This window comes from Bombina bombina, chromosome 5, assembly GCF_027579735.1.
Source record: "Bombina bombina isolate aBomBom1 chromosome 5, aBomBom1.pri, whole genome shotgun sequence".
Lineage (NCBI taxonomy): Eukaryota > Metazoa > Chordata > Amphibia > Anura > Bombinatoridae > Bombina > Bombina bombina.
Genome location: NC_069503.1, coordinates 219,276,394 through 219,299,991, shown reverse-complemented (window position 1 = coordinate 219,299,991; position 23,598 = coordinate 219,276,394). Strand labels below are relative to the sequence as shown.

General features: G+C 38.9%; 1 protein-coding gene across 1 annotated transcript in view; it reads right to left on the bottom strand.

Annotated features, from left to right (window-relative positions):
* Positions 1 to 23,598, bottom strand: part of CUL2 (cullin 2) — a 284,056-nt gene that overhangs the window by 185,331 nt on the left and 75,127 nt on the right. Inside the window, exon 6 of the mRNA XM_053713847.1 lies at positions 6,121 to 6,203. Within this exon, the coding sequence (XP_053569822.1) occupies positions 6,121 to 6,203 (83 nt within the window). The remainder of the gene's footprint in view (positions 1 to 6,120; positions 6,204 to 23,598) is intronic.

Here is a 23,598-nt window from a genome sequence, read left to right as displayed (position 1 = left end):
TCAGTATATGGGAGGCGCAGTGAGAATTATGTCCCACCAGTTTCCATTGCTCTAAAGCCACCACTGCTCTACTGAAGAAACTGATATGGACTACGGCTACACCCTAGGACAAAGCAGCACAATCTTGTACTACTTTAAAAAAAAACCTCTTGATTGAAGCATCTTTTCTAACACCTAACTTTACCACCTCCTTGATCTTAACGTAGGCAAAGAGAATGACTGGGTTGGGAGGGAAGGGAGGTGATATTTAACAGCTTTGCTGTGGTGCTCTTTGCCACCTCCTGCTGGGCATGAGTGATATTCCCAATAGTAAATAGATGATCCGTGGAATCATCATGTCATTAAAATGAAAAGGACATCCGTTATTGAAGTGATAACGCACTCTTTTCTGTCACATACATGAAACTGTTGAATTTAAACATACAGGACATGCTTTTTATTAAAATAAAAAAAAACCTAAGTAAAAGCTGTTTAAATCTAACCTGAAATTATTACCACAGGATCAGTTGTGTGTTTCCTACTAATTTTCACTGCTAACAAAAAAAAAAAGTTCCAGAAAAACAAAAACGAACATTTTGAAATGACCTCTTTTAGAATAAAGATAAATGCAGGGCTTGACAAAGCCAAGTACAAGGGCCCTGTGGTATAAAAAAAAATCACCAGTCTGTTCAGGGTAGGTTGCCAATGTATTTGGAAAATAAACCGATTTCATTTTTAAGTGTACTGAAGATGCCTTGCTTTGAATTGAGAACAGAATGATGTGAACTGTCCTACAACACTTGCTTTCAAGCATGGGAACTTAGCCTGCCTCATCACTGTGGGAGAGACACTGTGTTTGTGTGGACTGCATTGAGCGGCAGAGGAGGAGGAGTCATTAGTCTACCAGATGTGAGACACAGGCTATCTAGGGTCAAATGTCTCCTGTGATCCATATAGCAGATGCCAGCAACAAGGACAACTTTACATTTTGGTGGGTGACTCAGAGTTTCCCCTACAGTTTCTAAACAATTACAGACTGGGTGAAACTGAAAATGACTGGATATCAACCTGCACTTAAAAGGGACGTAAAAGTTAAAATTAAGTTTTCATGGTTCATATACAGTATACCATTTTAATATAGTTTTATATGTACTTCTCTTTGTACCCTTTGCTGAAAAGCATACCTGCATAGGATCAGGAACAACAATGTACTACTGGGAACTAGCTGCTGATTGGTGGTTACACGCATATGCCTATTGCCATTGGCTCATCAGCTAGCTCCCAGTAGTTCATTGCTGCTCTGGAGCTGGCTTTGACTATGTATTTAGTCCATTGGCAGGAATTAAACACACAGTTCTGTATACTTTTTGTACTTATATGTCCCTATAAAAATAACACACATATAAGAGCGTGCTGGCTATATTCAATAACTTTATTAGCAAGTCAATAAATATGTATATTCCAATGTCATGGGACAGTAAACTAATAGAACACAAGAGTTCAATGCATGGTAGAATCTGCTCAATCAGTTCAATATCTCTTTCAAGGCTTAGAAGCCTTTAAAAAGGGACAGTTTACTTTAAAATGTTTATTGTCTAAAAATATAAATCACTTTATTTTCCATTCCCCAGATTTGCATAACTTACACTGTTATAATAATATACTTTTTACCTATTTGATTACCTTGTATCTAAGCCTATGCAGACTGCCCCTTATTTCAGTTATTTTGACAGACTTACATTTTAGCCAATCGGTGCTAACTCATAAATAACTTCACGGGAGTAAACACAATGTTACCTATATGGCACACATGAACATGCGTTGTCTGGCTGTGAAAAATTGTAAAAATGCACTGAGATAAGAGGTTGAATTCAGGAGCTTAGAAATTAGAATATGAGCATACCTAGGTTTAAGCTTTCAACAAAAGGATACCAAAAGAACAAAGCAAATTTGATAATAAAAGTAAATTGGATAGTGTTTTAATTTTAATTTTGACTAGACCACTGTTTTTTAAACCTGTCCTCAGGCCTCCCTCAACAGGCCAGGTTTTCAGGATTACCTTGGATGAGAGCAGGTAAAATAACCATTTTTACTAATCATCTGATTATTTCACCAGTGCTCCAGTTCAGATATCCTCAAAATATGGCCCGTTAGAGAGGCCTGAGGACAGGTTTGAAAACCAGTGGACTAGATCAGCCCTTGATCTCCATCAGCTGACACCTATCAAGCAGATATTTTAGTATATACTAAAAGCACAAAAGTCTGATGTTTAACAGAATGAGAACATCTACGCTTTATATGCTTTAGAAGAACTTGCTACTTATACTGAACACATTCACTTTCTAGGAGCCCAAAAAAATTAAAGGGCCACTAAACCCAAAATCTTTTTTTCATGCTTCAGATAGAGAATAGAAATTTAAACAACATTACAATTTACTTCTATTATTTATTTTGCTTCATTTTTTAGATATCCTTAGTTGAAGAAAAAGCAATGCACATGGTGAGCCAATCACACGAGGCTTCTATGTGCAGCAACCAATCAGCAGCTGCTGAGCATATCTAGATATGCTTTTCAGCAAAGAATATCAAGAGAATAAAACAAATTAGATAATATAAGTAAATTAGAAAGATGTTTAAAATTGCATTCACTTTCTAAATCATGAAAGAAAAAATGTGGGTGTCATGTCCCTTTAAATAGATGTTAAACAGTAAATACATGCCTGACATGATGATGTATTCAAAGCAAATATCAGCCTTAAAATAAAATGTGCATGTATTTTTTTACAATTAGTTGTTTAAATATTGAAGATATAAGTGTAAAGGTTTAATTTTCTATCAAGCAATGGATGCCTTTAAATTGTTTGAAAACCATATACTGTTTTAAGCAGGTTATTAAATAAAATGGCCTTACAGCTTCAGCTTATTTCACACTTAATACAAGGCATGTGTCCTGAAACCAGGGGAGAGGTAACTAGACTAAAAAGCATTCCATTGCACATAGTCAGCAATATGCAAAAAGGGGACCCATACCATTACCACCTCTATCCAACATAAACACCTCTTATGTTTGTATTAAAATTGGTGCTTTATCCCAAGCTCCTTAAAGGAACATAACACCCAAACGTTTTATTTCATGATTCAGATTAAAGCATGCAGTTTGCAGCCACTTTCCTAATTACTTAAAACACAGTGTACAATAGATTTTTCTTTGCATAAATGTTTTGTAGATGATATATAGCCTATCTGAGGTTGTATAAATGTATAGGTTTTGTTTATTTTTAAATAGCATTGTGCTCATCTTCAGACTCCTAACTAAGCCCCAACATTTTAGATGTATACGGATGTCTACAGACTCCTGCTTGCTACTGTTTGTATAATTAGTCTTTTCATATGCAGACAAGGGGTCTACTCAGTCCTTTTAAATGGGTGTCCCAGCCTAACCTCAGCAACAGTGCTAAATTGCTAGCATCTAAGTAAGTTTTTTAAAAGGTTTTATATTGGATTTTTAGATCAGTATCTGGGCATATTCTACTTTATAGTAGTGTCTATTACATTGCAGCATTTTGAAAACCCAAGTTACAGGTTATATTTTTTAGTCTATCTAGGGAGAATGGGACAAAGCAAAACTTTTTACACAAAATCAAAAGTTGCTTAATGTCCCTTTAAAAGGGCTGAACGATTTTTTTGCTCCTTTAAAAAAAATTTAGGTGGGCGTGTCTGGGCAGGGACCCTGACAGGTCGCAATATCTGAGACTGGTAACGAGACTCCGCTAATCCGCCTATTTGTGGATTTTAACAGCATCAATAGTGATCAAGTGCATATTCTGCTGTATTAGCTCTTGCTGAAGGGACTGATATATAGCTTTGCTGTGTGCATGACCTTCTAGTTCAGATCTGTATCGTTGGGGCTCTAAGCGGCGGCCTAACGGCAGAGTTCCTAACGTACCTCCCCGGTAGCCCAGGTGGTGCAGCCTAGACATGGCTGTAGATCAGGAGGAAATGTTCTCATTTAAACAAGCCTGTTTGCAAGAGTTTGAATTACAGATGACTGTTGGATTTGATCGCCTCATGACTTCAGCAATGACACTATTTTGATCAACCAAGGAGCACAGGTATTCTTGTCTACTGAACAGTTAGCCACTGAGGACACTGTTAATACTAAATTTGCTGCATGGTTGTGGAGGACCCTATCTACCCAGCTATGTCCCCGATTGCAGGGATGAGGCCGGCTCTGCATCATGGGAACAGTTTTCATTTACTCGGGGGAAGCTTCAGGCAGGAAGAACATATGGAATGAGTACAATAACTATAACCAGCAGATAGACTTTTCCCACATCCCAGATGTCCCCAGGAAAACAGGATGATATCCACAGGTTTCAATTTCCTTCTGGACACTGTTGTCTGCCTGTTTCCCTTGCCTGACTGGAGGGAGAGAGGAATGCCTATGGATAATGCTAGCTTGCGTCTCACATTGCAGTGGAGCATATTTCTTTCAGGCGTTTATATCCAGTGTTCCCTCCCTGAACATTCTGAAAGCTGTTTAAGCTGCAGCGATCTCTTTGAAGCCGACACTCGGACTGGTGTTGGGTAAATAGTATCTGTGCTGCTGAAATCTTGAGGGCATTTCTGTATCACCTTTACTCATATAAATGACTATCTTGGGATCTGACATGCAATTCTTAAAAATGTGCAGTTTCACCTAGGAAGTGCAATGCAGAATCTAATCTCTATAATACTGTTTGGCTAGCAATCTAACTGAACCAAGTTATTCTTATATACTCATTTTGTTTTGGTTTTCGTCTCCAAAGCATAGAGCAATTGTGGTGTTTTCAACGTAGTTTCTGAATAAGCTTGCGTTTGAGCATTTGCAGATGATGATATTCTGTAATAACAACTGAGGGTTAGAGGTACACTAAACAGTAAAGATTGACTCAATTCTTGAAATGTGGGACAGTGGACGGTTGCCGTTTAACGTGAGTCCCATGTGATGGCTTTTATTGTATTATAGGATAACATGATCTGTCTAGATGTATTCACTCACTATTTGTATTCCCTTGGGGTCCCTAGTAAGGGATAGCAGGAGGCTCATTTACGAGAGACTAGTAGTGATATGGCTTAACAGTTGGTTCACTGCATCCTGGGAATTAGAATTGTCAGATATCTAATCTATGAAGCTATTATGGTGCTAGTATCTTTGTGTTTAGAGGCAGTTTGTAGTCCTTACTCCTTTTATAAGGGAATATATAGACCCTGATATTAATCTTTCACCACCTTTTTTTGCCTATATTTAATTTATAGCTATTACACAACTAGTGTTAGTGAAGTGTGAACTTTAACCTTGGTGTGCCTAACTCTAAGATGTCCATTTACATTCTAGTCCTGTGAACGTAAAATAGAGCTTTAGTTTATGTAGTTTATAAATATTATCCAAAGAGTGGTCCTATAAATGTTTATCTCCTGAATTTCCCCTTCTCTAGTAAGTTACTTTATTATGTAGTTCAAGAAAGGTTGCTATTTTTCATTTGGGGTTATATTTTCTTTTTTAATATGTTTAGGTTACTTGAACATTGGAGATGTTGTTTTGGAGCTTCTTTATCAGATATTTTAGGATTTTTCATACCCTAGCTGTAAGCTAATACTATATAGTTCATTAGATAACTAAAAGCTTTACGTGTTTTATTTACTATAGCAATATATATACACACAATAGCTTTCCAATATTTCTAGAGGTCAAAGAGTGGCCTGTGCAATTTAAATATCCCTAATTATGAGTGGGTAATTTACTATAGCAATACATATAAATAATAGTTTTCCAATAGGCTTTAGTTTTGTTTTGTCTTCAGAAACTTTTTTTTGAGCCATTCAGGATATTCATATACTAAGTTTGTTTCTTTGTATATTTGCAATGTTTGCCTTAACACCTCAATAAAAATTATTTAAAAAGAAAAAAATAATAAAGCAAAATTATTATTTTTTTTCGGATGCTGAATAAACAAACTTTTTGTCAGACCTAATGAGACTTGTCTCTCTCCACCAATAGGCCAGTGGGAAATGTCTTTAAGAGCCAGTGAGAAGAAACACCAACTTATGCAACATGTTTATCCCACAAGAATTCCATTTAATGTAAGTAGGCAGGTTTACCTTTTAATTTCTTTAAGAAGCATTCGAAGGAGGGTGTCTTGAAGAGGTTCAATCATTAATTTCCTCCACATGTCAAGAGCTAACTAAAAAATATAAAGAATATCAATGAGTGAATTAAACATTTTGTCTTTCTATTTAAATTTGTATGTTTTAAAATCACAAATTTAGTTACAGTTGAAAGAACCTAAAACACAAACAATGTTCAGAGAATCCAGAACCTGGGAGCAATATGTGTGCAAACTACAGGGGCTCTGCACAATCCCCCAAAGATAACAGCAAATCCAGAAAATAGCCGCACCAACAAGGTTCCAAATATTCAAGTATTTATTGAGCCAGACTGCAAATTAACAACAACGTTTCAGACAGATGTCCTTAGTCATGTAGGTTAAACAGGCACTGACCTTATCCTTAAATACCTATACAGACCTCCAATCTCAAGTTGCCTGTACACAATTCACCTATTAATCACACCTCCATCTAGTGGTCATGTAAAAGACTTGAATCGTTTCTTCAGAACATTGAAGTTAAAAAGGTTTTTGCTACCATGCCTTACACTTCTACTAGTAATGTGCATAGTGAGATTGTTGTACAGAATAGCGCTTTAAGTTTGAACACACTAGGTTTGACTAATAAAAGTGTTTTCACACCTACACAGGTAAATTCTGGGGTACAAACATATATCCAACTTGTGGAGAAAGATATTAAGGCTTTGGGTTGATATACTGTTTCCCATCATTGTATTAAGGTGTAACTATTTTCTTTTTCAGATTAGATATCTTCAGCTCCAAGGTACAGCTATGGGTTCCAATGTCGCCCCTACATACACAAATATTTACATGAATATGTTTGAGGAATATTTTGTTTATAATCATCCTTTATTTTTGTCATTTGGCGCCACCAGGTGGCGCTATATTGACGAAATTTTTGGCGTGTGGATGGGCGACATTGGAACCCTAATAAACTTTGTTAATGATTTAAATGCAGCAATTTGTCATATTAAATTTAAACTTGTGTCGAGTGAGGAGAGTATTGTATTCCTTGATACAAGAGTATAAAAATGTGAATTAGGTCTGTCAGTGGACCGTAATAAAAAAAAAAAAGAGACGGATTGCAATACTCTTACACTACACTAGTGCTCACCCACATTCACTTATTAGATCCTTACCTAAAAGCCCATTTCTGCAGGTTAGACGTAGTGTCAAATGAAGATAAAGCAGAAAAAAGGCTCATTGAAATGAGTGATCGTTTTCTTGAGAGGGGCTATCCAGTAGAGATTATTGAAACTGAAATTGAGAGTGCCCTTAAGACTCCTAGAAAAACAATATTGTAAAGGAAGGATAATTCTGAAAAAAAAATCCCCTAGATTAGTTTTTCTGAGTCAATATTCCCCCTGGAACAAACAAGTTCAGAGGATCTTACGCCGAAATTGGCATATTTTAAGCACATGTAATCCTAGTGTACATGAATTTAAAAACCTCCCTATGCCTGCCTACAAAAGTGGTAGAAACTTAAAAGATGTTTTGGTTAGGGGCAGGCATTGGTCCTTCTAAGCACTCCTCTCAAAGATATATTGGAAAGAAAAATGTGGGTTGCTATCCCTGTCTTAGCTTTTCAAATTGTAACAGTTTAATTAGGGGGTCAACATTTAATCATTCTAGATCAGGCAAGAAAACATAATTTATGCTTACCTGATAAATGTATTTCTCTTGTGGTGTATCCAGTCCACGGATCATCCATTACTTGTGGAATATTCTCCTTCCCAACAGGATGCTTCAAGAGGATCACCCACAGCAGAGCTGTCTATATAGCTCCTCCCCTAACTGCCACCTCCAGTCATTCGACCGAAGACAAGCAAGAGAAAGGAGAAACCATATGGTGCAGTGGTGACTGTAGTTTAAAATGACAGGGCGGGCCGTGGACTGGATACACCACAAGATAAATAAATTTATCAGGTAAGCATAAATTATGTTTTCTCTTGTAAGGTGTATCCAGTCCACAGATCATCCATTACTTGTGGGAAAGTACATGGATGAAGGGAGGGACAAGGCAGGTACTTAAACGGAAGGTACCACTGCCTGTAAAACCTTTCTCCCAAAAAGAAGCAAAAGTATCAAATTTATAAAACTTTGAAAAAGTATGAAGCGAAGACCAAGTCGCCGCCTTGCAAATCTGTTCAACAGAAGCCTCATTTTTAAAAGCCCATGTGGAAGCTACAGCTCTAGTAGAATGAGCTGTAATCCTTTCAGGAGGCTGCTGGCCAGCAGTCTCATAAGCTAAGCGTATTATACTTCTTAGCCAAAACGAAAGAGAAGTTGCCGAAGCCTTTTGGCCTCTCCTTTGTCCAGAGTAGACAACAAACAAAGCAGATGTTTGCCGAAAATCTTTAGTAGCTTGTAAATAAAACTTTAAAGCACGAACCACGTCAAGATTGTGTAATAGACGTTCCTTCTTTGAAGAAGGATTAGGACACAATGACAGAACAACAATCTCCTGATTGATATTCTTATTAGATACCACCTTAGGTAAAAACCCAGGTTTGGTACGCAAAACTACCTTATCTGCATGGAAGATCAGATAAGGGGAATCACACTGTAAGACAGATAACTCTGAAACTCTACGAGCCGAGGAAATAGCTACCAAAAACAGAACTTTCCAAGATAAAAGCTTGATATCTACGGAATGAAGAGGTTCAAACGGAACCCCTTGGAGAACTTTAAGAACCAAATTTAAACTCCATGGCGGAGCAACTGCTCTAAACACAGGCTTGATTCTAACTAAAGCCTGACAAAACGACTGAACGTCTGGAACATCCGCCAGACGCTTGTGCAAAAGAATAGACAGAGCAGAAATCTGTCCCTTTAAGGAACTAGCTGACAATCCCTTTTCCAATCCATCTTGGAGAAAAGATAATATCCTGGGAATCCTGACTTTACTCCATGAGTAACCCTTGGATTCACACCAATAAAGATATTTACGCCATATCTTATGACAGATTTTCCTGGTGACAGGCTTTCGTGCCTGAATTAAGGTATCAATGACTGACTCGGAGAAGCCACGCTTTGATAAAATCAAGCGTTCAATCTCCAAGCAGTCAGACACAGAGAAATTAGATTTGGATGGTTGAAAGGACCCTGAAGTAGAAGGTCCTGTCTCAGAGGCAGAGTCCATGGTGGAAGGGATGACATGTCCACCAGATCTGCATACCAAGTCCTGCGTGGCCACGCAGGTGCTATCAAAATCACTGATGCTCTCTCCTGCTTGATTTTGGCAATCAGACGAGGGAGCAGAGGAAACGGTGGAAACACATAAGCCAGGTTGAAGGACCAAGGCGCTGCTAGAGCAACTATCAGCGTTGCCTTGGGATCCCTGGACCTGGATCCGTAACAAGGAAGTTTGGCGTTCTGGCGAGACGCCATGAGATCCAGTTCTGGTTTGCCCCAAAGTTGAACCAATTGTGCAAACACCTCCGGATGGAGTTCCCACTCCCCCGGATGAAAAGTCTGTCGACTTAGAAAATCCGCCTCCCAGTTCTCTACACCTGGGATATGGATAGCCGATAGGTGGCAAGAGTGAATCTCTGCCCAACGAATTATCTTTGAAACTTCCAACATCGCTAGGGAACTCCTTGTTCCCCCTTGATGGTTGATGTAAGCCACAGTCGTGATGTTGTCCGACTGAAATCTGATGAACCTCATTGTCGCAAGCTGAGGCCAAGCCTGAAGAGCATTGAATATCGCTCTTCGTTCCAGAATGTTTATTGGAAGGAGGGTCTCCTCCTGAGTCCACGATCCCTGAGCCTTCAGGGAGTTCCAGACTGCCCCCCAGCCTAGAAGGCTGGCATCTGTCGTTACTATTGTCCAATCTGGCCTGCGAAAGGTCATACTTTTGGACAGATGGACCCGAGATAGCCACCAGAGAAGAGAATCCCTGGTCTCTTGATCCAGATTTAGTAGAGGGGACAAATCTGTGTAATCCCCATTCCACTGACTGAGCATGCAGAGTTGCAGCGGTCTGAGATGTAGGCGGGCAAACGGCACTATGTCCATTGCCGCTACCATTAAGCCGATTACTTCCATACACTGAGCCACCGAAGGCCGAGAAGTAGAATAAAGAACACGGCAAGAATTTAGAAGTTTTGATAACCTGGTCTCTGTCAGGTAAATCCTCATTTCTACAGAATCTATCAGAGTTCCCAGAAAGGAAACTCTTGTGAGATGGGATAGAGAACTCTTCTCTTCGTTCACTTTCCACCCGTGCGACCTCAGAAATGCCAGAACTATGTCCGTATGAGACTTGGCAATTTGGAAATTTGACGCCTGTATCAGAATGTTGTCTAAATAAGGAGCCACCACTGCTATGCCCCGCGGCCTTAGTACCGCCAGAAATGACCCCAGAACCTTCGTAGAGATTCTTGGAGCTGTAGCTAACCCAAAGGGAAGAGCTACAAACTGGTAATGCCTGTCCAGGAAGGCAAACCTGAGAAACCAATGATGATCTTTGTGTATCGGAATGTGAAGATAAGCATCCTTTAAATCCACTGTAGTCATGTATTGACCCTCCTGGATCATAGGTAGGATGGTACGAATAGTCTCCATCTTGAATGATGGGACCCTGAGAAATTTGTTTAGGATCTTGAGATCTAAGATTGGTCTGAAGGTTCCCTCTTTCTTGGGAACCACAAACAGATTTGAATAGAAGCCTTGTCCCTGTTCCTCCTTTGGAACTGGGTGGATCACTCCCATAACTTGGAGGTCTTTAACACAATGTAAGAATGCCTCTCTTTTTATCTGGTTTGCAGATAATTGTGAAAGGTGAAATCTCCCTTTTGGAGGGGAAGCTTTGAAGTCCAGAAGATATCCCTGGGATACAATTTCCAACACCCAGGGATCCTGGACATCTCTTGCCCAAGCCTGGGCAAAGAGAGAAAGTCTGCCCCCTACTAGATCCGTTACCGGATCGGGGGCCAATCCTTCATGCTGTCTTAAGAGGCAGCAGAAGGCTTTTTGGCCTGCTTACCTTTGTTCCAAGCCTGGTTAGGTCTCCAGACCGATTTGGACTGGGCAAAAGTTCCCTCTTGTTTTGTATTAGAGGAAGTTGATGCCGCGCTCGTCTTAAAGTTTCGAAAGTCACGAAAATTAGTCTGTTTGGCCCTTGATTTATTAGACCTGTCCTGAGGGAGGGCATGACCTTTTCCTCCCGTGATATCAGAAATGATCTCCTTCAAACCAGGCCCGAATAGGGTCTGCCCCTTGAAGGGAATATTAAGAAGTTTAGACTTTGAAGTAACGTCAGCTGATCATGATTTAAGCCATAGCGCCCTACGCGCCTGAATAGCAAAACCAGAATTCTTAGCCGTTAGTTTAGTCAAATGAACAATGGCATCAGAAACAAATGAATTGGCTAGCTTAAGTGCTCTAAGCTTGTCAAGTATATCGTCCAATGGGGTCTCTACCTGTAAAGCCTCTTCCAGAGAATCAAACCAGAAGACCGCAGCAGTGACTGGGGCAATGCATGCAAGAGGCTGTAGAATAAAACCTTGTTGAATAAACATTTTCTTAAGGTAACCCTCTAACTTTTTATCCATTGGATCTAAGAAAGCACAACTGTCCTCGACGGGGATAGTAGTACGCTTAGCTAGGGTAGAAACTGCTCCCTCCACCTTAGGGACCGTTTGCCATAAGTCCTGTGTGGCGGCATCTATTGGAAACTATTTCTTAAAAATAGGAGGGGGAGAGAACGGCACACCTGGTCTATCCCATTCCTTAGTAATAATTTCTGAAAACCTTTTAGGTATTGGAAAAACATCAGTGTAAACAGGCACTGCATAGTATTTATCCAATCTGCACAATTTCTCTGGTACTGCAATGGTGTCGCAGTCATTTAGAGTAGCTAAAACCTCCCTGAGCAACACGCGGAGGTGTTCAAGCTTAAATTTAAATGTTGCCATATCAGAATCAGGTTGAATCATCTTCCCTGAGTCAGAAACATCACCCACAGAAAGCTCACCCCCTCACAATATGCAGAAGCTGAGGAAGGAATCAGACATAGCTACTAAAGCGTCAGTATGCTCTGTATTTCTTCTAACCCCAGAGCTGTCTCGCTTTCCTCGTAACCCAGGTAGTCTGGATAATACCGCTGACAGTGTATTATCCATGACTGCCGCCATGTCATGTAAAGTAAACGCCATGGGCGCGCTAGATGTACTTGGCGCCTCTTGAGCGTGAGTCCCTTGAGCGTGAGTCCAAGGCTCTGACACGTGGGGCGAGTTAGTCGGCATAACTTCCCCCTCGTCAGATTCCTCTGGTGATAAATTTTTTAACGACAGAATATGGTCTTTATTACTTAAAGTGAAATCAGTACATTTGGTACACATTCTAAGAGGGGGTTCCCATCATGGCTTCTAAACATAATGAACAAGGAGTTTCCTCTATGTCAGACATGTTTAAACAGACTAGCAATGAGACCAGCAAGCTTGGAAAACACTTTACAGAAAGTTAACAAGCAAAAAATAAAAACGGTACTGTGCCTTTAAGAAGAATAAAAAAGGTCAGAATTTGAAAAACAGTGGAAAAAAAGCAGTAAATCAAACAAAATATTTACAGTGTGTATAATAGGCTAACAGAGCATTGCACCCACTTGCAAATGGATGATTAACCCCTTAGTTTCAAAAACGGATCAAAAAAACGAAAAACATAATTTATGTAAGAACTTACCTGATAAATTAATTTCTTTCTTATTAGCAAGAGTCCATGAGCTAGTGACGTATGGGATATACATTCCTACCAGGAGGGGCAAAGTTTCCCAAACCTCAAAATGCCTATAAATACACCCCTCACCACACCCACAAATCAGTTTAACGAATAGCCAAGAAGTGGGGTGATAAAAAAAAGTGCGAAAGCATATAAAATAAGGAATTGGAATAGTTGTGCTTTATACAAAAAAATCATAACCACCACAAAAAGGGTGGGCCTCATGGACTCTTGCTAATATGAAAGAAATGAATTTATCAGGTAAGTTCTTACATAAATTATGTTTTCTTTCATGTAATTAGCTAAAGTCCATGAGCTAGTGACGTATGGGATAATGACTACCCAAGATGTGGATCTTTCCACGCAAGAGTCACTAGAGAGGGAGGGATAAAATAAAGACAGCCAATTCCTGCTGAAAATAATCCACACCCAAAATAAAGTTTAAATGAAAACATAAGCAGAAGATTCAAACTGAAACCGCTGCCTGAAGTACTTTTCTACCAAAAACTGCTTCAGAAGAAGAAAACACATCAAAATGGTAGAATTTAGTAAAAGTATGCAAAGAGGACCAAGTTGCTGCTTTGCAAATCTGATCAACCGAAGCCTCATTCCTAAACGCCCAGGAAGTAGAAACTGACCTAGTAGAATGAGCTGTAATCCTTTGAGGCGGAGTTTTACCCGACTCGACATAAGCATGGTGAATTAAGGATTTCAACCAAGATGCCAAAGAAATGGCAGAAGCTTTCTGACCTTTTCTAGAACCGGAAAAGATGACAAATAGACTAGAAGTCTTTCGGAAAGACTTAGTAGCTTCAACATAATATTTCAAAGCTCTAACAACATCCAAAGAATGCAACGATTTCTCCTTAGAATTCTTAGGATTAGGACATAATGAAGGAACCACAATTTCTCTACTAATGTTGTTGGAATTCACAACCTTAGGTAAAAATTTAAAAGAAGTTCGCAACACCGCCTTATCCTGATGAAAAATCAGAAAAGGAGACTCACAAGAAAGAGCAGATAATTCAGAGACTCTTCTGGTAGAAGAGATGGCCAAAAGGAACAAAACTTTCCAAGAAAGTAATTTAATGTCCAATGAATGCATGGGTTCAAAAGGAGGAGCTTGAAGAGCCCCCAGAACCAAATTCAAACTCCAAGGAGGAGAAATAGACTTAATGACAGGTTTTATACGAACCAAAGCTTGTACAAAACAATGAATATCAGGAAGATTAGCAATCTTTCTGTGAAAAAGAACAGAAAGAACAGAGATTTGTCTTTTCAAGGAACTTGCGGACAAACCTTTATCTAAACCATCCTGAAGAAACTGTAAAATTCTCGGAATTCTAAAAGAATGCCAGGAAAAATGATGAGAAAGACACCAAGAAATATAATTCTTCCAGACTCTATAATATATCTCTCTAGATACAGATTTACGAGCCTGTAACATAGTATTAATCACAGAGTCAGAGAAACCTCTTTGACTAAGAATCAAGCGTTCAATCTCCATACCTTTAAATTTAAGGATTTGAGATCCTGATGGAAGAAAGGACCTTGCGACAGAAGGTCTGGTCTTAACGGAAGAGTCAACGGCTGGCAAGAGGCCATCCGGACAAGATCCGCATACCAAAACCTGTGAGGCCATGCTGGAGCTACCAGCAGAACAAACGAGCATTCCTTCAGAATCTTGGTGATTACTCTTGGAAGAAGAACTAGAGGCGGAAAGATATAGGCAGGATGATACTTCCAAGGAAGTGATAATGCATCCACTGCCTCCGCCTGAGGATCCCGGGATCTGGACAGATACCTGGGAAGTTTCTTGTTTAGATGAGAAGCCATCAGATCTATTTCTGGGAGTTCCCACATTTGAACAATCTGAAGAAATACCTCTGGGTGAAGAGACCATTCGCCCGGATGCAACGTTTGGCGACTGAGATAATCCGCTTCCCAATTGTCTATACCTGGGATATGAACCGCAGAGATTAGACAGGAGCTAGATTCCGCCCAAACCAGAATTCGAGATACTTCTTTCATAGCCAGAGGACTGTGAGTCCCTCCTTGATTATTGATGTATGCCACAGTTGTGACATTGTCTGTCTGAAAACAAATGAACGACTCTCTCTTCAGAAGAGGCCAAGACTGAAGAGCTCTGAAAATTGCACGGAGTTCCAAAATATTGATCGGTAATCTCACCTCCTGAGATTCCCAAACCCCTTGTGCCGTCAGAGACCCCCACACAGCTCCCCAACCTGTAAGACTTGCATCTGTTGAGATTATAGTCCAGGTCGGAAGAACAAAAGAAGCCCCCTGAATTAAACGATGGTGATCTGTCCACCACGTCAGAGAATGTCATACAATCGGTTTTAAAGATATTAATTGAGATATCTTTGTGTAATCCCTGCACCATTGGTTCAGCATACAGAGCTGAAGAGGTCACATGTGAAAACGAGCAAAGGGGATCGCGTCCGATGCAGCAGTCATAAGACCTAGAATTTCCATGCATAAGGCTACCGAAGGGAATGATTGTGACTGAAGGTTTCGACAAGCTGAAATCAATTTTAGACGTCTCTTGTCTGTCAAAGACAGAGTCATGGACACTGAATCTATCTGGAAACCTAAAAAGGTTACCCTTGTCTGAGGAATCAATGAACTTTTTAGTGAATTGATCCTCCAACCATGATCTTGAAGAAACAAAACAAGTCGATTCGTATGAGATTCTGCTAAATGTGAAGACTGAGCAAGTACCAAGATATCGTCCAAATAAGGAAATACCACAATACCCTGTTCTCTGATTACAGACAGAAGGGCACCGAGAACCTTTGTAAAAATTCTTGGAGCTGTAGCTAGGCCAAACGGCAGAGCCACAAACTGGTAATGCTTGTCCAGGAAAGAAAATCTCAGGAACTAATAGTGAGCTGGATGAATCGGAATATGCAGATATGCATCCTGTAAATCTATTGTAGACATATAATGCCCTTGCTGAACAAAAGGCAAGACAGTCCTTACAGTTACCATTTTGAATGTTGGTATCCTTACATAATGATTCAATATTTTTAGATCCAGAACTGGTCTGAAGGAATTCTCCTTCTTGGGTACAATACGAATAAAACCCCAGCCCCTGTTCCAAAACTGGAACTGGCATAATTACTCCAGCCAACTCTAGATCTGAAACACATTTCAGAAATGCTTGAGCTTTCACGGGAAAGAAAAAATCTCTTTGCAGTAGGTCTTATCTTGAAACCAATTCTGTACCCTTCTGAAACAATGTTCTGAATCCAAAGATTGTGAACAGAATTGATCAAAATTTCTTTGAAAAAACGTAATCTGCCCCCTACCAGCTGAGCTGGAATGAGGGCCGCACCTTCATGTGGACTTAGAAGCTGGCTTTGCTTTTCTAGAAGGCTTGGATTTATTCCAGACTGGAGATGGTTTCCAAACTGAAACTGCTCCTGAGGATGAAGGATCAGGCTTTTGTTCTTTGTTGAAACGAAAGGAACGAAAACGATTATTAGCCCTGTTTTTACCTTTAGATTTTTTATCCTGTGGTAAAAAAGTTCCTTTCCCACCAGTAACAGTTGAGATAATAGAATCCAACTGAGAACCAAATAATTTATTACCCTGGAAAGAAAGGGAAAGTAGAGTCGATTTAGAAGACATATCAGCATTCCAAGTTTTAAGCCATAAAGCTCTTCTAGCTAAAATAGCTAGAGACATAAACCTGACATCAACTCTGATAATATCAAAAATGGCATCACAGATAAAATTATTAGCATGTTGAAGAAGAATAATAATATTATGAGAATCATGATCTGTTACTTGTTGCGCTAAAGTTTCCAACCAAAAAGTTGAAGCTGCAGCAACATCAGCCAATGATATAGCAGGTCTAAGAAGATTACCTGAACACAGATAAGCTTTTCTTAGAAAGGATTCAATTTTCCTATCTAAAGGATCCTTAAAGGAAGTAAGTACCATCTGCCGTAGGAATAGTAGTACGTTTAGCAAGGGTAGAAATAGCCCCATCAACTTTAGGGATTTTGTCCCAAAACTCTAATCTGTCGGACGGCACAGGATATAATTGCTTAAAACGTTTAGAGGGAGTAAATGAATTACCCAAATTATTCCATTCTCTGGAAATTACTTCAGAAATAGCACCAGGAACAGGAAAAACTTCTGGAATAACCACAGGAGATTTAAAGACCTTGTCTAAACGTTTAGATTTAATATCAAGAGGACCAGAATCCTCAATTTCTAAAGCAATTAAAACTTCTTTAAGTAAAGAACGAATAAATTCCATTTAAAATAAATATGAAGATTTATCAGCATCAACCTCTGAGACAGAATCCTCTGAACCAGAAGAATCATTAGAATCAGAATGATGATGTTCATTTAAAAATTCATCTGAATAACGAGAAGTTTTAAAAGATTTTTTGTGTTTACTAGGAGGAGGAATAACAGACATAGCCTTCTTAATGGATTCAGAAACAAACAGGAACACTCTGAACATTAGATGTTGTTGGAACTGCAACAGGTAATGGTACTTTACTAAAGGAAATATTATCTGCATTAACAAGTTTGTCATGACATTTAATACAAACAACAGCTGGAGGAACAGCTACCAAAAGTTTACAGCAGATACACTTAGCTTTGGTAGTTCCAGCACCAGACAGCGATTTTCCTGAAGTATCTTCTGACTCAGATGCAACGTGAGACATCTTGCAATATGCAAGAGAAAAAACAACATATAAAGCAAAATTGATCAAATTCCTTAAATGACAGTTTCAGGAATGGGAAAAAATGCCAAAGAACAAGCTTCTAGCAACCAAAAGCAATGAAAAATGAGACTTAAATAATGTGGAGACAAAAGCGACGCCCATATTTTTTAGCGCCAAAAAAGACGCCCACATTATTTGGCGCCTAAATGCTTTTGGCGCCAAAAATGACGCCACATCCGGAACGCCGACATTTTTGTCGCAAAAGAACGTCAAAAAATGACGCAACTTCCGGCGACACATATGACGCCGGAAACAGAAAAGATTTTTTGCGCCAAAAAAGTCTGCGCCAAGAATGACACAATAAAATGAAGCATTTTCAGCCCCCGCGAGCCTAACAGCCCACAGGGAAAAAGTCAAATTTTTAAGGTAAGAAAAATGATTGATTCAAATGCATTATCCCAAATATGAAACTAACTGTCTGAAAAAAAGGAATGTTGAACATTCTGAGTCAAGGCAAATAAATGTTTGAATACATATATTTAGAACTTTAAAAAAGTGCCCAACCATAGCTTAGAGTGTCACAGAAAATAAGACTTACTTACCCCAGGACACTCATCTACATGTTTGTAGAAAGCCAAACCAGTACTGAAACGAAAATCAGCAGAGGTAATGGTATATATATATATATATATATATATATATATATATATATATATATATATATATATATATATATATATATATATATATATATATAAGAGTATATCATTGATCTGAAAAGGGAGGTAAGAGATGAATCTCTACGACCGATAACAGAGAACCTATGAAATAGACCCCGCAGAAGGAGATCATTGAATTCAAACAGGCAATACTCTCTTCACATCCCTCTGACATTCACTGCACGCTGAGAGGAAAACCGGGCTCCAACCTGCTGCGGAGCGCATATCAACGTAGAATCTAGCACAAACTTACTTCACCACCTCCATAGGAGGCAAAGTTTGTAAAACTGATTTGTGGGTGTGGTGAGGGGTGTATTTATAGGCATTTTGAGGTTTGGGAAACTTTGCCCCTCCTGGTAGGAATGTATATCCCATACGTCACTAGCTCATGGACTCTTGCTAATTACATGAAAGAAACATAATTTATGCTTACCTGATAAATTTATTTCTCTTGTAGTGTATCCAGTCCACAGATCATCCATTACTTGTGGGATATTCTCCTTCCCAACAGGAAGTTGCAAGAGGACACCCACAGCAGAGCTGCTATATAGCTCCTCCCCTCACTGCCATATCCAGTCATTCGACCGAAACAAGACAAGAAAGGAGAAACCATAGGGTGCAGTGGTGACTGTAGTTTAATTAAAATTTAGACCTGCCTGAAAAGGACAGGGCGGGCCGTGGACTGGATACACTACAAGAGAAATAAATTTATCAGGTAAGCATAAATAATGTTTTCTCTTATTAAGTGTATCCAGTCCACGGATCATCCATTACTTGTGGGATACCAATACCAAAGCTAAAGTACACGGATGATGGGAGGGACAGGGCAGGAACTTAAACGGAAGGAACCACTGCCTGTAGAACCTTTCTCCCAAAAACAGCCTCCGAAGAAGCAAAAGTATCAAATTTGTAAAATTTGGAAAAAGTATGAAGGGAAGACCAAGTTGCAGCCTTGCAAATCTGTTCAACAGAGGCCTCATTTTTAAAGGCCCAGGTAGAAGCCACAGCTCTAGTAGAATGAGCTGTAATCCTTTCAGGAGGCTGCTGTCCAGCAGTCTCATAGGCTAAACGGATTATACTCCGTAGCCAAAAAGAAAGAGGTCGCCGAGGCCTTCTGACCTCTCCTCTGTCCAGAGTAAACAACAAACAGGTTAGATGTTTGGCAATAATCTTTAGTAGCCTGTAAGTAAAACTTCAAGGCACGGACTACGTCTAGATTTATGCAAAAGACGTTCCTTCTTTGAAGAAGGATTAGGACATAATGATGGAACAACAATCTCTTGATTGATATTCTTGTTAGAAACCACCTTAGGTAAAAACCCAGGTTTTGTACGCAGAACAACTTTATCTGAATGAAAGATCAGATAAGGAGAATCACAATGTAAGGCAGATAACTCCGAGACTCTTCGAGCCGAGGAAATAGCCATCAGAAAAAAGAACTTTCCATGAAAGAAGTTTGATATCAATAGAATGAAGGGGTTCAAACGGAACCCCTTGAAGAACTCTAAGAACCAAGTTTAAGCTCCATGGAGGAGCAACAGAATAATAAATGACAAAAACGTTTTTAAACAGTCACAACAACTGCCACAGACTACTGTGATTGTTACCCTCCTCACGACTTTGAAGCCTTTTGAGCCCTTCATAGATGTCCTGTATCATGCAGAGGGAAGCTGAATGTCTCTGTCAGTATTTTTAGCTGAACAGAAAAGCACTAAAATAGGCCCTTCCCACTCATATTGCAACAGTGGAAAGCTTCAGGAAACTGTTTCTAGGCAAAAATCATGCCAGCCATGTGGAAAAAAACTAGGCCCCAATAAGTTTTGTCACCAAACACATATAAAAACGATTAAACATGCCAGCAAACGTTTTATATTGCATTTTTATAAGAGTATGCATCTCTATTAATAAGCCTGATACCAGTAGCTATCACTGCATTTAAGGCTTAACTTACATTAATCCGGTATCAACAGCATTTTTCTAGCAAATTCCATCCCTAGAAAAATATTAACTGCACATACCTTATTGCAGGAAAACCTGCACGCCATTCCCTCTCTGAAGTTACCTCACTCCTCAGAATATGTGAGAACAGCAATGGATCTTAGTTACTTCTGCTAAGATCATAGAAAATGCAGGCAGATTCTTCTTCTAAATACTGCCAGAGATAAACAGTACACTCCGGTACCATTTAAAAATGACAAACTTTTGATTGAAGTTAAAAAACTAACTATAATACACCACTCTCCTCTTACTACGTCCATCTTTGTTGAGAGTTGCAAGAGAATGACTGGGTATGGCAGTGAGGGGAGGAGCTATATAGCAGCTCTGCTGTGGGTGATCCTCTTGCAACTTCCTGTTGGGAAGGAGAATATCCCACAAGTAATGGATGATCCATGGACTGGATACACTTAACAAGAGAAATAGACTTTTTTAACAGTCACAACCAACTGCCACAGCTCTGCTGTGGCCCTACCTTGCCATACAAACGACTTTGGAAAGCACCAAAACCCTTCAGAGAGGTCCTAAGCATTCAGGGAACTCCTTCAGGAAAACTGGATGTCTCAGTCTGCAAAAGTTAATGCGCATTTAGGCACGAAATTAGGCCCTCTCCCACTTCCTGTCTACACAGTGAGAGGCCTAACAAAACTTTCCCTAGGCAAATTTTAGCCAGCCATGTGGAAAAAACTGGGTCCCAATAAAGTTTATCACCAAAAAGCATATAAAAAACGTTTAAGCACTCCCAGCAAACGTTTTATATTTCAGTAATTTGAAAAAATAATAAGAGTGTTACCTCTAATAGTAAGCATGATACTAGTCGTTATTAAATCACTGTAAGCAGGCTTACCTTAAATAAATCCGGTATCAACAGCATTTTCTAGCATATACATTTCTCTAGAAAAAATTAGGCTGCACAATACCTCATAGCAGGATACCCTGCACGCCATTCCCCAAGCTGAAGTTACCTCTCTTCATTTATGTGCGAGAACAGCAATGGATCTTAGTTACAACCTGCTAAGATCATTAGAGACCACAGGCAGACTCTTCTATTTTCTTCCTGAGACCAAAATAGTACAACTCCGGTAGCATTTAAAAATAACAAACTTTTGAATTGAAGAAAAACAACTAAATTACACCACATCTCTCTAACTGCTTCCATGCTTGTCGAGAGCTGTAAGAGAATGACTGGAGGTGGCAGTTAGGGGAGGAGCTATATAGACAGCTCTGCTGTGGGTGATCCTCTTGCAGCTTCCTGTTGGGAAGGAGAATATCCCACAAGTAATGGATGATCCGTGGACTGGATACACCTTACAAGAGAAATATGATATTAGGGGGTACCATACTTGTAACACGGATTTTGCGGTTTACCTAATTAAATGCCCATGTGGGCTTGAGTATGTAGAGGAGACCACCAGTACTGTATGGGAATGCATTACCCAACATAAGAGTAATATCAGGACAAAGAAAACCGATGTCCCTGTAGACAATCATTTTTTGTCAGCTGGACATAATCTGAGCCATCTTAGGTTTCAAATCCTAGAACAGGTTAAACATCCTAAGAGGGGAGGTGACCGTATTAAATTACTCAAAAAATTTGTCATTTTGGATTTTTGAACTTGGTACTTTGATGCCGGGGGGGATGAATAAGGAACTTGACTGGTCTAAATTTTTGGAGCACAAATATATACTGTGTAAGAGATGTAATTTTTTGTAGTAGGATATACTGTAAAAGAAATGTACTTTGTAAATAGGTGAATATAATTTACATCGTATTTAATGACTATGTGTAAACTTATTGTGTACGATTTATGCATTATAATAGTTTGTTTTCTACATAACATGACCACTAGATGGAGGTGTGATAATTAGGTGGGTTGTGTACAGGCAACTTGAGATTGGAGGTGAGGTCTGTATATGTATTTAAGGATGAGGTCAGTGCCTGTTTAACCATACATGACTAAGGACATCTGTTAATTTGCAGTCTGGCTTAATAAATACTTTATCATTTGGAACCCTGATGGTGCGGCTATTTTCTAGATTTTCTAAAACACAAACAATGGCCCATGGCTCACAAAAACCAGCGGTGCAAATAGGCCTTGTTGAACCTTAAAAGGGACACCATACAGTACAGTACATTTTTACTCAATGTATTTACAGTGACTTGCTATACCATCTGCAGAGTATTAAAGCTATGGGTTTATTTTTCTATTTGTAAAGTCTGCCCATTTAAATTGTCTGAGTCTGCAGAAAATGCAGATCTGCATATCTTACCTCCATATATACACAAAGGCCTAATTTTATTTTCTCTACTGTCCCAACTTTTAAACAAAATTAAACTCTTATCAGTTGCTAGCCCAAGTATATTGCCACTTTAAATTATTGAAAAATGCACGTTTAGGGTTTTTAAAGCAATTTAAATGTATTAGAAATTGCACCTTCAGGGTTATTTAAGCAATTTAAATTGCTAGAATAACCCTAAATGCAATTTTTAATAGATTTAAAGGGATAATGTACTTAGACATGCAGATGGTAAGAGTTTGTTGTATTCAAAGCTGCTAGAGGAACACCCTTTCAAATGGACTGGACTTTCTCCCACCCTACACTGGGAGGTTAATTTTTCTTGCTGTTTCTTGTTTACATATTTTTTTTTAGCCAATACGGCAGTATTAAAATTTTAAGTACAAGTTACAGTTTCAACAAAGACAGTTTTTTTCAAATTGCACATTTAAGGTAAAGGAGCTGTTTGAAAGCATTTTAATGCACTTCAACGGGTAACGTAGATCATTGGTAACACATTAAAAGGAAGAAAACGTTACAGTAAAATGTCACGTTTATACAATAGTTTATAAGATTATTATACATTCTCTCTTTCAAATATCTCAAATGTGTATAAAAAAATGATTACATATGTAGGAAAGTATCATAATAATGTTGTTCCTTTATTTCATACCAGGAGCCATAGATAATTATGCACACCAGCACTACATATTCATTTTAGTGGTATCACTGAAATGCCAGATTGGTTTATAATATATAAAATTTATATTTTCAGCTTTATGTGCATATTAAAGATTGTGTGATGAATTTTAACTCTGTATATGTAGCACTATTATTTTTCTAGACTCATAATATATTCTACTTGTACAGCTGACTGTTGTAACAGGCGCGCCTTTACGTTTTTTTTATTATTTTGAATAATTGAACCATTCGCACAAACATACGCAGGAACAAAAATGTATTGTTAAGGTGCATCAAAAAATGTAAAAATTTGTACGTAAATTACACTGGAACAAATCATAAATATGC